At 48.3% G+C, this 17,089-nt stretch overlaps 1 protein-coding gene across 1 annotated transcript in view; it reads left to right on the top strand.

The window, feature by feature from the left end:
* LOC144147280 (fatty-acid amide hydrolase 2-like) overlaps positions 1 to 17,089 on the top strand; it is a 68,609-nt gene that overhangs the window by 32,456 nt on the left and 19,064 nt on the right. The window contains exon 4 of the mRNA XM_077679377.1: positions 9,763 to 9,882. Within this exon, the coding sequence (XP_077535503.1) occupies positions 9,763 to 9,882 (120 nt within the window). The remainder of the gene's footprint in view (positions 1 to 9,762; positions 9,883 to 17,089) is intronic.

Raw genomic sequence — 17,089 nt, 5'->3', positions numbered from 1 at the left:
CATTTTCGAAGTATTTTTAACTGCGGACAGGAAAAATTATGATTTGATAAACAGCTTCGCTGCTAATTTTCCTGGTCTCTTAAATGCCAGCGTTGATGAGGAGGCTTACATTTCAAATTGCACGAGAGTTCGATTGGTGGGAAGTTGTGTGGCTGGTAAAAGGGAGTGCTGTGTCCTCCAACAAATACAGGGCCATGTGCTGCGCTAAGTGCTGCGGTCCCAATCACCAAACTTGCTTCTTAGTATCCTCGTACGCAGGAAACCTGTACTGAGCGTGCATGAAGCCACAAGAACGTATTAGATGGTGTGATGCGGCCTTCAAGGTCCGCAAAAGCAGCTGAGTAGCCAGTCGGAACAACCAAGGAGGAAGTTATCGCATGTGCATTGTTCCTTTTTAACATTTACTCTTCACCGTCCATCGCGTGACTCCTCTCATCGTCCCTAATTGAGCACACCGGAATATCTGTTCGTGTTTCCGGGAACATTTCCTTTTGTGTAAAAGTTTCCAGAACGTTAAGTTATTTTGATAGCTTTCTGCTGTGATATGGGCAATTTTCTATTGCAAAAGGAAAACTACAAAGCCACATTAAAAACATGTTACCTGTGCTCTCATAAACTGCTCCCGCCGATCTTACATGTTATGACTTAGTGCTCAGGCCATTCGGTATAGCAAATTATTGTACGGAACATCTAAGGGGTGTATACAAAGGACGTAGTCTATTAAAAAGGTTGATTTACGTGCAAAAACACGGAAGTTATAATCGCGACCGAGTTTCCTCGTACGTAAAGCTTTACGTTATACGGAGCTTCACTGACGCTGTACAACTGCCCTATTGTGCCTAACGTGTTGACGGCCCATTTTTAGTTGGTCTCTTCTGCGTTCGATATTATGATCCTTAAAGTGCACTCAAGGGCGCGATGCGGCAAGTTTCATCGGAAGCGTTCAGAATATAGGGCTGTTTTTGTGGTTGAGCGCTCCTCCGAGCGCTCAACCAATTTTTGTCATTTTCGACAGTCGATCACAATGAACTCCACTACACGAGTCTACTACTAACATTTCCAACCAAAATGACACGCACTATCAGCGTTAAAAAGGTCCGTGGCCCTGATGAACTGATTAAGTTTGTATTTCGCAAGTTCACTTCGATTTTTTTAAAGGGAGGCTTTCTCGGTCACGCTGAGGGTGTCGTAACCAGAACACTCTGCAGGAAAGTCAACTTTGCACAACGGGAGGTCACATGATGACGATGACGATGATGATAAAAGAAACGGTTTTCGTTCTCGAGATTACAACCTTGGTCACTGTCGTTATGAAGCCGATGTCTCTCCGATTGCGCCATTATCGCATTGGGGTCGCTGAACATTTTTTTCTTTGGATTTGTTCCGCGGGCGTTGGCGTTGGACAGTTTTGATTTCGAACGGTGACCATGGAGGAAGGGGAGGGGGAAGGGGGTCTGAGCTTTGTCGTGGTGGGTTCGTGTACTGTCGTCTGAGTTTGGACTTTGATTCCCACGCAGTTTGCACTTTAAGCAATGGTGCTTTGACTTTTATTGCAGCGACTTTGAGTTTGGCCCTTCGCCATTTGATTTTTCGCATCCAAGAAAGCTTCGCGTTTCAACCATCGTCATCGTTAGACGGAGGGGATTCTGATTTCGTTAATTTTGGGGATTATTTATCGCACCGAAGTAACACCTGGGCTATGAGGCGCGTCTTAATGGGAGACTCCGGACCAATTTGCACCGGCTGGGCATCTTTAAAGGGACACTGAAGTGATTTGTAAACATTGCGGGATTACTAGCGCGAATTGTATTCCGGAGTCCATAGGGCCATGTTTCGACCACTCTGACCGCGTTTACGCGAATTTATTTAGTAGAAAAATCAGTTCGAAAATGCCGTCGTCCTCTCTGCACCCTCGCCCATTTTCTATGGCGCTTTCGTGTGCGTCAGCAGGAGATGAGCTGGCAATTGGCTGCGCCACTGCACGGCTCGCGCCGACCTTCCGCGACCGAGTCAGTCGGCCCAACGTTTAGTCCGCCGGCCGCCGACGGGTGGTCGCAATTCTTCCGATCAGTTGAAACTAAGCCACAACACATTTGATGAATAGAAGAATGTCCTTTCTTTACTTTGTTAGTTTGTACATTGTATCAAGCTCCGAGTCCAGGTCGCTCCACACAAGTGCTGCACATGTGCACATGCAACACTTCGCTGACTTCACGCTAGTAGGAAAGTTTAATGCCAGTTAAAGGCGGGAGAAGTCAGCGAAGTCAAGGTACTAAGGAAATAAAATAAACGGCGGGAGAAGTCAGCGAAGGTACTAAGGAAATAAAATCAACTGAAACTTTTACCGTAAAGCACAAAACTAGAGAGCCGGAAGCACTTTTTTGCGCTAGGTGAAGAAGCACAGAGGTCAGCAGCACGACTACGCATCTGCGAACGCTTTTCCATCTAAGAGATGCAATTGCTAGACATGAGATATTGTGGAAGTTTGGCGGACGCTTATGGCAGGAGCGCTATACAACAGTCACCTGCAGTACTTGAAATGCTAAAACTAAATAATAGTGTAAACTGGTTGTACATTATATACCTTATATATCCCAGTTCGCCCAATGCTGGCTTGGGCAGAGTGGTCTAAAGCGCTGGAAATTTTGTTTTGCGAGTCGCAAGTTCGAATCCCCGATGGTGCATGCTTTTTTTGTCAGTTGATTTTTTCGTTTGCGGTCGATTTTTTCTAACCTGAGTTCACCATATTTGGGCCGTAACGTTCATTGCTCCACGAGCGAATTCGCAGAACGCGCGCAGACTGACACTGACGCGCTTACCAGTTCAAGTTGGCGTGCTGTTGCCACAAGCACCGACGGGTTGCGGGCAGTGGGCACAGGCCAGAATCAGCAGACCCTTGGCCTGGTGCGAACACACTTCTTACGATACGGGCATGAGTGAGGCAAGCTCCGAACATGCGGGAAAGCGCATGGAATTTAAGCGTCTGCGGTGACGCGGAGGGCATTCATGCACTGCGTAGGCCTCGGCTAGTGATTTCTACGATGCCAAGCCGTCCTGGGAGGCTTACCTTAGGCACATTACAGCCGACAACATGGCAGAAGCGCGGTACGACGATTACTGAGATATCGAGAATGCCCATCCAACGATGTCGTTGGATGTGAAGCAAGTTGTTTTACAGAACCGAAACCGAAACTTGTTTGAATGCTAACCTTGGACATCGTCCAATCACGGAGCCTCCTCCTCCCGACGTCACAGCCTTTAGTTGGTGCGACCGCCACAGACCACGCATGGTAGTTTTTCTTCTTTCGCGCTTTATAAAATAATTACCGACTTATAAACCGCATAAACGATGAAAAGTGTGGTAATTTGAGCCAGTCTACGCAGTGCAAGCCAAAACGGGAGCTTGACAAATTTACATCAGTGTCCCTTTAACGTGTGTCGAAATCTGTACACATGGGTGTTCTCGATGTTTGGCTCCATTTGATAATTAGCTTCCGCAGCCGGGTTTACCCCGCGTTCTTGGCATCCGCACAACGCCTTGGCCACTCCGACACCGCTGCGCTGCTGAGCACGAGGAAGCGGGTTCGATTCCCTGCCGCGGCGGCCGCTTTTCTATTGAGGCGAAAAGCAAAAACGCCCGTGTGTACGAGATTTTGGCGCACGTTAAAGATCCCCAGGTGGTCAAAATTAATCCGGAATCCTCCATTACGGCGCGCCTCATCGCCTGCGTTGCGTCGGTACGTTAAACCCTACAATCAATCAAATCACTCCGACACCGCGTTTGGTTCCCAAATTCATTTGCTCTTTCGTAGTGCCTGCCAAGCATATTGTGCGAGCGCAGCAAAGTAATATAATTCACACACTTCAGTAGATAAAGTAATTGTATAAATAGGGGAATTAAATGCTTACTAGTAACCACAATTAAAACCACCTTGCTTGTTTTGGTAAAGATTGACTGTACCGATGCAGCTTACGTGCATAAAATCCGGGTTAGTTTTTAAACGTAGAAACCTCATTACTACGAATGCATTTCAAACATAAAAAAACAATTGTCGGTTGCTATTTTGCTTTAGTACGTGAGCTCACAATACAGGCCTGGCTGGTGCAACCTGTTCCTTCGTTGCTTTAAAATGTAGAAATATCGGGCCTGAGAATTTGCGCGAGAGTGAGGAAGAGTGCTTCGTATTCGTAAGAGTGCTTGCAGTGATAACGTCGGGAAAAGGTTAGTATGTTATGCATCACATTTTAGCTAGGCACTCGGGTATCCTGAAAAAGCCATCGCGGCTACATTTAAGGCCTAATTGCTACCGAAAATTATTGCGTCAAATACCTGCATGCAAAACGCTTCGACGGGTGAGAGCAGAACTGCTCCCCTTTCGCTCGAAACAAGCGGAGAGGAACATCGTTGCTATGCTTCACCTTCCAAACTCCAAGTCACCGTTTTATTTAAACAAAGTAGCATCATTTTATCTTGACTACATAATGTATTCAACGCTGCGTCACCACTGTTAAAGGGCAGAGCGACCGATATTTCCCGAAACATTATTTTAAGTGCACATAACTTTAGCGGCCCTCCTTGTGGTCCTAGCTCGCCCCACGGCGTACCGTCGTCACGGTGTCCCACACAAGCTTCGGAGAACAAGCTGTTTATATAGTCCTAACAGCTCGAAACTCCTGAACCGCTGCCGCTTGCCACACATTACCCCGTTGTTGAGCGCAACGAAAACAGCAGGTACAATTGAGTCAAAATACTTGTAATTAACCGGCAGCCCCCGCGTTCATTTATTTAGGAATGCTCGTTGGGTTGGTTTTTACGATACTAGTTAGCGGAAAAAAGTGGCAGTGCAAGAAAAAAATGGCGCGTTCCAAACTGCGCAGTAAGGCGCTGGCACGGGCGGGACAAAAAGTAAGCCCCCCCCCCCCAAATGAGAACTGTCGTTCACGCTATTCCACGAGGGGGGAGGCGGGGGGGCAAACCCTGCGAAGGCAGGAAATTTGAAATGCGTTGGGCAAACCTCCGTTCAATACATCAGGAGAGGAGTGAGACAGGGCGGCGAAGAACGTGATGGTTTGGAAGCAGTGAGCGGATAACCGCGCCACAGCCCATTATGGCGAATCGCCTACTGCTCCGCACTTCCGACAGCTTTCACGTTGAGTGGAACGCCTTTAATTTTTTTCTTAAGTGCGTAGGCTCCGGTGGGTGTAAGAGGGCCGACGTGGGGTACAGGGTGTTCCACCACGTCCGCGAAATATTACCCAGAGGTTCCAGTTGCGACGGGTTCGACTCGCCGTCAAAGGCGAAGACAGGCTCGAAAGGGCCACGACGAAGCAGGAGATTTATTGGTGGAGTGGTAGAGCGCATACTGAACGCCGAGACAGGGCTAAGGACTAGTGTACCGACGCGCGTCTGAAGACGCCACCCGAACGGGCGGCTATGGCCGAGGCCGCTCGCGAGGTAGGAATAGGCCTATTTTACGCGTCCGACCAGGGCCAAACGCAAGCCCCGACCGAACGAAGAAGAAACGGCACAGAGGAGACGAGCCGACGTTAGGACGAACAGCCTCCCGGTTAGGGTGGCTATCCCGGTTCCCCGGCTCCAATCTCCTCAATCCCCATCTCCCCTATCCAAGAGGCCAGCGAAATGCGCGCGCAGCGGTTACAAAAGGAGCCAGGTTCTTGGGCGAGAAGGTTGGAACCCGCCGGCGCGTCGGCCCGCGAGATGTCACGTGAGTGGTAAAGCGCGGTCGTTTGAAGGTTATGCTCGCGGGGAGAGAAAATGGATCTAGAGGATCTTCACAACTGTCAAAGACCGAGTTGAAAAAGACCAGCTTATTCCTGCCAGTATTCAATGTGGAAATTTTAGGGCGCAGCCCTTTGGCGGCCGTCTCTGGGCTGGGCCGCGTCGTTGTCGTAACCGAGTGAACGATGGCAAGAACAAATAGTGAAAAAGCAAAGGAGGAGAGTCGCGAAATTTAGAGGGGAGGGTGGTTCGCCGTTAAGGCGATAGCGCTCCCAGAAAGTGTGCGATGGGGGAGGGGGGCAGTATATTATGCAAGTACGGGAAGCTCGTCTGCGTGACGCTGGCGAATACGTGAGGGGGGCGTGCGCTTGATGATAGTGTGTGTTCCCTGCCTAAGACGCGGGTCGCGGTCCTTGCCTGAGACGCACTTTGCGCCGCCGACGCAGAGGCTCATCATCGCTGCCATCGAGAGAACCCACGAGGGAGTGCTGGCTCAGCGCACTGCTGCTGCGCCCAAATATCGCGTTAGGGAGGGTCGTAATCGCCAGCCAATTTTTCCGCTCCCCGATCTCTCTCCAATAGTATTTTACATGGCCTTCTTGCTATGTTTAGTCTAGGGAAGAGCCCTAGGACAAGTTCAATTGGAAAGAACATTTTTTGAAAATTAATTTTCTGTGTCCCAAATCGTGAGGTCTTGTTTTAATGTAATTTTCATCAACATAATGTATTCATATTGTCATATCGGGTGTATGCGCTGACTTTCTTTAATTGAATGCATACATCTGCTCCCCCTTTATGTATTTTTGAATTTCTCGTTAATACTACGCATCATTGCCGTACCTTTTAAGGTTTGTATGTGTATACTTGCCCCGCCATCGACCTTCCTTTTTCCATATACGAACTGAACGCCGCAATTTCTCGGGCGAACAAACGTTCTTCACCGGGTCAAGACGAAATAACTTACGAGGCCATTTCTCACCTGTCCCATCACTCTCGATTGCGTCTCCTAGAATACTATAATTCAATCTGGCTCTGTGGCACAGTACCTCCACAATGGAAACTAGCTAAGCTAGTGGCCATCCTAAAACCCGGTAAATCACCAACGACTTATGACTCTTTCCGACCAATAGCTTTGCTAAGCTGTGTCGGCAAAATTATGGAGAAAATGATTTTCCGAAGAATGGCCTGGTACCTCGAGAGCAAAAACCTCTATCCGCCTCAGATGAACGGCTTTCGCGAAAATAGAGCAGCCATTGACAATGTGATTGCTCTAGTTTCATCTCTGGAAGAAAAATATAATGGATATGTTCCTATTGCCGTGTTTTTAGACATTAAATCGGCATTTGATTCAGTTTTTCATGATGCCATTCTGACATCCCTTGCTGCTCTTGGGTTTGGTGGAAGACTTTACGTTTGGATTTCAAGTTACCTGCAAGGGCGACAACTTTTCATGTCCACGCCGGACGGCCGAACTTCCTACTATACTATAGAAAAAGGAGTACCTCAAGGAGCCGTCTTGAGCCCTCTGCTATTTAACCTTACTCTTATCCACCTAAAGCGAGTACTCCCACCTGGTGTCCACGTCACACTTTATGCGGACGATATCTGCATCTGGAGTGCGTCGCGATCGCGTCGTACCACGCAGCAAAGGCTGCAGAAAGCTCTCGCAAAAATATCTGCGTACCTTTCACCGAGAGGACTCCACCTATCTTCCGAGAAAAGTGTTGCCATTGCTTTCACTCGCAAGCACATGAAACGGTATCCACTGGTTCTCGGTGGCCGCACCCTGCAATATGTGCGAACCCACAGATTCCTCGGAATTTTAATAGACCGAAATCTTTCCTGGGGTCCTGAAGTGAAGAAACTCCGTAAAAAAATCACCGCCATCTCAAAAATCCTGGGGTATCTCGCCGGCAGTCGCTGGGGCAGTGACTGTCGCTCTATGGTACTGCTTTGCAAAGCCTATGTCGACGGTCTATTGCGTTACAGCCTCCCTGTCCTCCAGAAGCTTCCGCCCACAAGCAGAAAGCAGCTAGATGCGGCCAGAAACAACTGCCTCCGCATCTGCCTCGGCCTCCCGAAAGGGCCGTCGTGCCTATGTACGATCGCTGAATCTGGCTGTCTGCCTCTGGAAGTGATTCGACTCCAGGAGACTGTGCGAATACATCTGCGACATCGGCTGCACGCCAAGAGCCGTATACTAACACGCATGGTTGAAGATGATAATTCGAGTTTCGGGCAAAGACTCAGGACATTAAATCTTTTTGTTCCCTCCCAGGCACCAAAAGCAATGCCGTCTAATTTTCCACCCTGGACCCTCTCGCCCCTACATATCAGATGCAGCATCCCCGGAATCGGCTCCAAAAAGAGCATGCCTCAAAGCGTACTCTTACAATTAACACTTCGGCATATCAGCTGGCTGGACGCAAACCACATCTTCACAGATGGCTCCTGCACACCTGAGCGCAGTTCCTCCGGAATATTTATTCCCTCTACTGGCCAGACGTTCTCCTATCGCCTCGAGCGTGCGACATCATCGATGACCGCCGAGCTTCACGCCATCAAGGAAGCTATACGCTACATTTTACGCCAGCAGCCAAAGCAATGTACTGTTTTCACAGACTCGAAGGCGGCTCTCCAAAACCTGCGACGCAGCGACTGCTTCCCCCTACATGAACATGCCTCTCGCAACGTCACATACCTGCACCACCTTGCCAACGACGCTCGACACCGCATAACGTTTCAGTGGCTTCCCGGTCACTGTGGTGTTTTAGGAAATGAGAAGGCGGACGAAGCTGCTCGCAGGGGCCTGGAAATGCGCAATGTGAGGAAGATTTTTTTCACTAAGCATGATGCCAGAACTATGGCGAAGGCGCTTGTTTTAATGGAACGGAACCGCCTCTGGTCCCTTCCAGATCACCACCATGCCTTCCTACGCTACATAGACCCTGAGCTCAGGATGAGGCTGCCAGAGGTACTTCCGCGCCGATTAGAGACATTATATCACCGACTTCGTCTCAACGCAGCGCTTACGAAGGCATACCTTTTTCGACTTGGTGTCACCACAAACCCTTACTGTGACAACTGCGGGTCACCAGAAACCGTGAAGCATTTGCTGCTGGAATGCTCTGCATACATACACGCAAGATGTAGTCTTGCGCAGAAACTAGAGCGCCTCAGCCCAGGACCAATGACCTTGAAAGTACTTCTTGGTCCATGGCCATCTCCACCAGCTCAACGCAAAGTACTGGAGGCGTTGTTCGACTATTTGGACGAGATTGGCGTCACTGCAGTGATTTAGAGTTTTGAAGACAGACTTTGTAATCTTACTACTCACAAACTGAGTGTGCTTTTCTTGTTATTTTTCTGTCTTCTTTTATTTCTTTTCTTTCTTCCTCTTTCTTCTGCCCTGTAATCTATGGGCCCTTTTCTTTCCCCTCCCCCTTCCCCCGCCGAGTAGCATGTCGGTGTCGCAATTCCGGCAAACATCTCGGCTTTCTTTTCTAATAAAGAGCCTTCTCTCTCTCTCTCTCTCAGTACAAATTGCGGAGATGGAATATGTCGAGGTGCTTTTTGCAACCTTTATTCTTGCCCCAATTCACCCTTTTTAATCCAAGTAATGCTGAATTGACAAACTGAAAGTGAAAATAAAATATTATTTATCTTCATCCTATATTTATCCCAAACACATTGCAAACTTCCGTAATGACAACTTCTAAAACTGGTAAATGTGCTTTCATATGCAACGTGGCAACGAGCTGAACACGTGCCTATATTATTACCAGCCAACTTTGATGTATAAACCTTATTAAAATTCCAATGGCTATAGTGTCTGATGGAGCCATCAATTCCTGCGGTAACCGAACGCCTCGACAAGCTCCGAGGCCATTACCGTAGTGGTTGTCGAATTTCATGCATAGCGTGAAGTTTGAACTCTTTAAAAAATACGGCGCTGTTGTTTCTTCTTCTTGATCTTTTTGTTCTACATCCATACTTTTGCTCCCTGGCTGTCACCCCTGCAGGCGGCGAGGGCAGCCTGCTGTCCGCGGCAGGCGCTCTCCTGGGCGTTGGCACCGACATCGGTGGAAGCATTCGGCTGCCGTCAACTTACTGCGGAACTTTCGGACACATGACCACACCAGGTATACACGAGTGGCCTACAATGATGCTGAAAGCCAAAGTTCCCGTTTCCGTATATTAGTGTGGGCGAGACGAGAATTTGGTGATTTGCTCATCATGATGCGGAGGTCCTGTCCTACCGCCTGCGTTCACCACTCGAAGTTAATGCTTTGTTGCGTGAAAGCGGCAAGAACGCCTCGCTGCTATTGGCAGTGACGAAGGGTTTGGATATCAGCGCAACTGTAGCCGTCAGCCGGAGAATTGCAAGGGGGTGATTACTGTGCTCTCTTGACACGAAACGCGGGAGGCTCGAATTCCTCAACATTACCTCTTCAACTAATTCTCGCAGGCGTTAACGCTTCGGGTGATCTGCGCGAACACCTAGCCACCACATTTACCCTTATAAGACTAAGGGAACTTTCAGATAAACTGGTGCTACAGGGGCTATGAAGACAGGTACAAGTTTGGTTCAGTTAAAGAATGGTTTGTCCCAATTTCAATCATTATACAAATTATATCGCAAACTTCACATAAGTAATTAGGCATCGAAGAAAACAGATTAAGCACTGGCGACTCCTCAGCCACTTTCCGTCGAGTTCTGCGAGGACGCGGGTTCGATTCCCGGCCGCGGCGGCTGCTTTTCTGATGGAGGCGAAAAGCAAAAATGCCCGTGTGTACGAGATTTCGGCGCACGTTAAAGGTCCCCGTGTGGTCAAAATTAACCCGGAGCCCTCCACTACGGCGCTCCTCATCGCCTGCGTTGCGTCGGCGCGTTAAACCCTACAGTCAATCAAACCAATCCGTCGAGTTCTCCCCAACAAGAAACATGACTTGGGTATTGTAATGCGCCCTCTGCTCCGTTTGATGAATTGCAACAGGCAGTTAACTGTTCTTAGTGCTGGCTTGTATCACGTCACTCCTGCCCTTATTACGCCCCTGCAGTGCTAAACTTTCAGAAATTACAGTATTTATTACGTTTTTTAAATTAAAAACGTGTTTTAAGGCTGGAATGATGCTGTGTGATTTACCAAAATATTTCGTATTAAACAAAGCTGTATTTTATCATGACCCCTCTAAGCATGTGCGAATTATTTTTGGCGGGATACGAAGACCACCTTAATATACTTTACTTACCCAGCGTTGAGCCGCGCTTTTAAACGAATTGAGCGCCTTGTATGATGTGGCATTCTTAGCAGAATGTTATAGCGCTTCTAACCACCCAGCGGACGATAATGACCGTAGCGACGATTAAATTGGGGGAAGATTGTGGGTAGCGCCATTGCCGGGGAACAAATTGGTTTGCGTTACGCTGGACATGTGCGACATGCCGCTCAATTAGGTTGTTCCGCCTTGAACAGTTAATCCGGTGGCTTTTTTCGATATTAAAATGGCTGCTGAAGGCCGAAGCAACTAGCGTTTTTGTAACCCACGGCGGGTTTGTTTGGGGTGCTAAATGAGTAGCAGTTTCTGCTTCGGCACCATTTTCTCGCTGCCGCTAAATTGGCTCAATCAGAGAAACCGTTAGTGTACGTTTTCTGTTCCCATTCTCATTGTAACTTCCCACTTACTATAAGGAGAAGTAAATGAAACTGAACTTTGTGATAGAGTAGTCTTAACGGATGTACTGCAGTATAATTTGTTTCTACGTAACCAATAAATCGGGAGCTATATAAAGACCATTTGCTACAAGGTCTCATTTGTCGCAAAGCGTATGTTGCTGATGGACCACGGCACAGACATCCTTAGAAGTGAACCGCGTGCCGCTTCTCTGTAAAACACGCATGGATACGACGCCTGAAGAAATTTTGCGCAACTAATGAAGGTCATCGGTTGATTCGACGTGGCTTTCACGGAGTAACCGATGCTCTTGAACGATTGGCCGATATCGCCGCTGTGCGTGTGGTTCCACAGCGCAGCTTAACGAGTGGCGAGGCGAACACAACCCCATTGTTGGTGGTTTGCGATTTCGTCTGCTTCCGAGTTGGTTAGGCTAACGAAAGTTGGAAGTGTAACATTTTACCTTCGCAGGCAAACAAGAGCCTCTCTGTGTCCCAGTGGGTTTGGGATGTTTCTGGAATGCTGTATGTAGGGCGGTTTCACGTTATTGCGGCGAAGCACTGCCTTTCACTTGGTCTGCGAGATTTTCGTCTGTCACCACAATACGTTCTGAGGGAAAGCCAACTTTTATTCATACACTAGCTTAGCATCTAGTGTAGATGTGTTGAAAAAAAATGGCACTGCAATTTGCCACAATGACAACTCTAGCATTACCTGAGTTCTATTACCTTGTACTAACTAGTTTACAGTGGCGTTCGGATTTCCAGTTTGCTGTCGACACGTAGGCTTTTGCGGGGAGCATGATTACGGAAAAAGGTAGAAAACCTTGTCATAACGGAACTCTTCCGAAACAATTTAGCTGACGTTGTACTGCTGAAACGAAGAGATCTAAAACTTCTATTTCAGCTTTTATTTTACTAGAAAAAATAGTCTTGGTTTAGCACTTCTGAAACTAGTTATCAACAGCAAAAGCAAACACTATGAACAATGTGCCGTGATAGCTTGCCTTTGCTTGACATTTCTCATCCTGCCTTCTAGCTGTATCTACTGCATGAGTATTAATCATTTCGCTTGTGCTGAAGAGCGCACACAGTCCAGCACGCGCCACCAATAGTGAGACTGAGGATCCAAGTGCCGGTAAAACAGCCGGTAAAGCGGGGCTTTCGTGTGCGTGCATTGTGCGTTTGTCTAGTCTTCGTTCGTATAAACAGCAGAGCACAGTGTTTTCGCATACGAGTCGTGAAACCGTTGCCTGTCCTGGTTCGCATGCACTGAACCACATGCGCAGACGGCCCAGCCACCGTTGGGTGATAAGGCGTGGGCAAACAAGTTATTTCACCGTCGTCCAGTTAACAGGCAGTACCCCAGCCGAAAATCTCCAAGCAAGCGAAGCAAAGGTGCAGCCTCCGCGCCGGTGGCTGAATGCGATTGCTATGAGATGAATTAACTTGAAAGTAGCAGCGTAGTAAAGCTTGCGCCCTAGTAAAACAAAGCCGCAGTTCTTGTGCCATTGGAGGGCCATCACAAAGCTGCCGTGAAGTGGACAGCCACTGCTTCTATGCTGAAAACTAATCCTTCCAACCTGCCATGGTGGCTTAGTGGCTAAGGCGTTGTGCTGCTGAGCCCAAGGAGACCGGTTCGATTCCCGGCCACGCCGGCCGCTTTTCTCATAGAGGCGAAAAGCAAAAACGCCCGTGTGTTCCACATTTAGGCGCATGCCAAAGAGCCCCAGGGGGTCAAAATTAATCCGGAGCCCTCCACTACAGCGCGCCTCATCGCCTGTGTAGCGTCGGCGCATTAGTCATCATAATGAAATCAACTAATTCTTCCAGTTTTCACAATCTGATTATTTCTAGAGTAGAGAAATATTAAATTACAAACAACAGTGTTTTATTTGTTTCACTCGTCTGGCCTAGGGAGCCTACATATGCACCGTTCCTTCGACGAAGGCGCGGCATGTAGGCTCCCTAGTCTGGCCTGCGTCCCGATCGACCTCTGGCATTCGATTGGCTTCGTGGTTCAACACAAGGCTTCCCACAAGTGGGCGAAATGGGAGTTCGCTCGGGGGATAGGAAGCAACAGATAGAGCCACAGGTCGATCGTTTGGCTTCGCTGCCAGAAAGGCTTTGGCCGGAACCATTGAATTGACATCTCCCCGTTTAAATTAAAGTTCATCCGCACTCCATGCATCATGTCCCGCCGTGAACAGTTGCGATAAGATATGAGCTGCTGAAGCTTTCCAATGGAGGAAAGTTACCTGTTGCCTTCCCGGTCCCTTAAAGGAGTACTGACACGAAATTTCAAAGCTGAGATAACTATGTAAAACGCTTCCTTTTTATCAGGAGATATCTCCCAGCAAGTTTCAACACCAACCGTTCAGCGAAACATATTTAAAATCCATTTTAATCTTCGCCCGCACGAGAAAGGCTATAGCGGGTCGACGTGACATCATCTGCTACATGCCCCAAACTGTCGACGTCGGGGCTCCCGTGACGAAGCCGACGCGCTGGCTGTGGTTGGCGCGCGCTGCTCGGGCGTGTGTACACGTCATGGTTTTGGGACTGACGTCATGCTGCCCGGGCCTGTGGGGACGGCGAAGACCTCGGCCGGTCTGGGCGCTCGCGTGCGCTCGCTCGCGCGCGCTTCCAGAGAGGCAGCGATACGGCAAGAATGATGACGCCATGTGATACATGCTGTCATGGCGGCCGCTCGGCGTTTTTTTGTCGAAACCGAAACTGGCACGAATAAACGACGCCGTAAATAAATGTTTACGTTGCGCTCGACCGTCTAATCTGTCATTCTATGATTAGTGGGCTGGTAGGCACGCATAGCAGCGAAAAAAACGTAACATAAAAATTTCGTATCAGTACACCTTTAAAATTGTCCACGCGCGGTCTTTACCACATTGCAGATAAAATATACTGCGTTTTTCGGGAGGCGTGCGAGGTGTGAAATATTATATTCACTACGAAACAATGGCGCATTTTTTTTTCTAAAGGAGCCAGATCCACCTAAAGCGAATTTCAGAAAAAAAGCAGAAGTTTGTTGCCTGACCTAAATGCAACGCGGACAATGTTATTATATCACATGTTTTACATGCCAGCTAGGAGAAGTTTATGGCCACCAGAAATTAAAAATTATGCGGTAAATTTGAGCAATATTGGGACGATAAGTTTGAATTTGGCTCATATTGAGACAAAGGCACAATATGAGCCAATAAAAGAGTCACACTCACAGTACAAGCACACATAACCACACAGTCAAACCTCGATCTAACGAAGTCGGTAAAATTTGTAATTTAGTTCGTTACATAGAAATTTCGCTACCGTGAAATTGCAGTTAAATGAAGTGTTAGCCGCGTGATGCGGATCATGCAAACGAAAACGTGGCGCGCATACACGGCTGGCATAGTTTAATCGTTCTTGTCGGAGCTTAATCGTGTACGGGGGCATGAGCGTGAACCGCACGTAACGTTTTCTGCACGCAAAAACGCGCCTCGCAAGCCACAGGCGCGCTGACACAGCAGCGGAGACCACCCGCGCGATGCGAGTAGCTCCAGCGACCGCGTCTAACCTCTCGCTGAAACGCCGTGCAAGGGGCAAACGAAGTTCACTCGAAAAAAAAAAAAGCTGATAATGTGTGCAGTATTTTCACTAACTCGTCATAGGTGCCGCTTAGGAGAGAGAGAGAGAGAGAGAGATTAAACGTTTATTTGAACTGAAAGGTCTTTATTGAACTAGGGTAGGTTCCCTCCTTCCAGGCCCCATGTTTCCTCTGCCCCAGTCTTGGCCCTAAAGATCAGATACTTCTGAACCCCAGAATCAGGGCTGGCCAGAGCTGCCTCCCATAGCTCATATAACTTGGTGTTGGTGTTTACTGAGGGCCATATAGTACGACAACCCCAGGATGCATGGAATAGGGTGGATATTTCACCGCACTTATTACATGCGTTTGAGAATTTCTCGGAACATCTTCGATAGCCTGAGGATGTTGGGATAGGTGTTCGTCCGTATTTGTTATGATACTGATGCTCTGCAGCTGTTCAGCTTTTATCTGGTGGAAGAAAGAGAGCTCTGGCTTTTCTTTGAATGTTGAGTCGCTCACCGAAGGTATTGGGGAGAGGAGTGAGTAAGCTAAGACTACTGGCTGAGCGGTTAGTAAGTTCTCGCGCAGCTTGGTCTGCTCTCTCATTACCCTCAAGCTCCTCATGTTCCGGTGTCCAAATGATATTTTGGAACTTAGTGATATTTAGAGGTAAAATTTTTGTGAGCCTTTTGCGGATTCGGCCATTTATGTTTTGTACGGCTTTCTTAGAGTCCGTAATTATTTGGAGGCTTTTTCCTTGGAAAAGGTCCCATCAAATATCCTCCGCGATGGTAAGCCTAACAGCCTCTGGTGGGGCCAGCCGGCACCTCGAGCGCTTCGAAGTTCCCGCCATACCGTGCGCGCCTGATCACTGCCGCAAGCTGTCAGGCTCCTCCCACTGCCGCGGGCGGTGCGATTCACTTTCTGACCAAGGCAAAAGACACCGCCGGCGCGCAATCGCCGGACGCGGACGTGAATAAAACGGGCGCGGAAGCCTCATAAAGACTCACAAATGCTTTGCCGTGCACCTGCTGGAACTATTCTAGTCCACGTCTGGAAGGATGGAACCCAACAAGGACGAGCAAACACGGACAAAGCGGCGGCATGCGATGGCGGCGGCGTCATATGCAGTTAGCTGGCACGGAGCTAGTAGGCAGGGCGCCCACGCACCGACTCCGTGTCTCGCTGCATTCGTATAGCATTGGGCAGCCTGTGTCGCCGTTGGCGTTTTATCGAGACCCCGTTTCGGCGATTGCGCCCCCCAAAATCTACTTCTACAAACGAAATTCCGTGCCCAGTTCTACATCATTGTTACATTAACCTTTCGGCAAACGGGACTTCGTTACACAGTGAGTGCAAATGCATGGTGTGCATACACTTGAAGTTAAAAAAAATTCCGTGGTTCGTTACGAGGTGCGTGTGCGCGCGTGCACGCGCGTGTGTAATAGGTTTTAATAGACACAAACGTTTGAATCACACTGATGTCCGTCAAATATAACTGCTAAAATACTGCAGCATTCAAGAGAACTGCTCCTAGGGCATTCTTGAAGCGCGGAGCACTTGACACTGGGCTGACGAAGAACTGGTGAGTTGTTACTCACCTGAGTTGATAGCCCGGTGTCCGCGTCCCTTGCCTCTGTCCTGTTCAAAGTGTGCTGTGCCACATGCACATGAAAATACGAACTAGCCCAACAGCCGATAGATGCGCCTAGGTGTTGTTTTGACATAAACCTTCGGGCCATCCTATTCTGATTTCGTTGGAAACCACGCCTGGGTCATCAGAGTAGAAGGATCACCCGGGAACCTCTTACTGGATGAGAATATTGTATTTGTTAAATTTTGCGAAGAAATGTCCATGATCTACTATTTATTCTGCTTCAAGCAAGGCGTCTCTATCATATGATTAGTAGGAGTGTATTTCTTAGTTTTGACAAGCCTCGACGCTGAGGTATTCTTCTCGAAGAATACCTCTAAGTGTATTCCCGAGTGGCTTGGTAGAAAACAGTGAACTGCAAAATTGACGGTAGCTACGCAACCAAAACTGCCCAACTATATGGCGTGGTGATAATTGGGGCTGTTTTGTTGATA

Source organism: Haemaphysalis longicornis, unplaced genomic scaffold, assembly GCF_048455015.1.
Source record: "Haemaphysalis longicornis isolate Haplotype H1 unplaced genomic scaffold, Haemaphysalis longicornis Haplotype H1 scaffold_7, whole genome shotgun sequence".
In the NCBI taxonomy this organism is placed as follows: domain Eukaryota; kingdom Metazoa; phylum Arthropoda; class Arachnida; order Ixodida; family Ixodidae; genus Haemaphysalis; species Haemaphysalis longicornis.
Note: the sequence above shows the minus strand (reverse complement) of the source record. Positions and strands in the feature narration are given on the sequence as shown.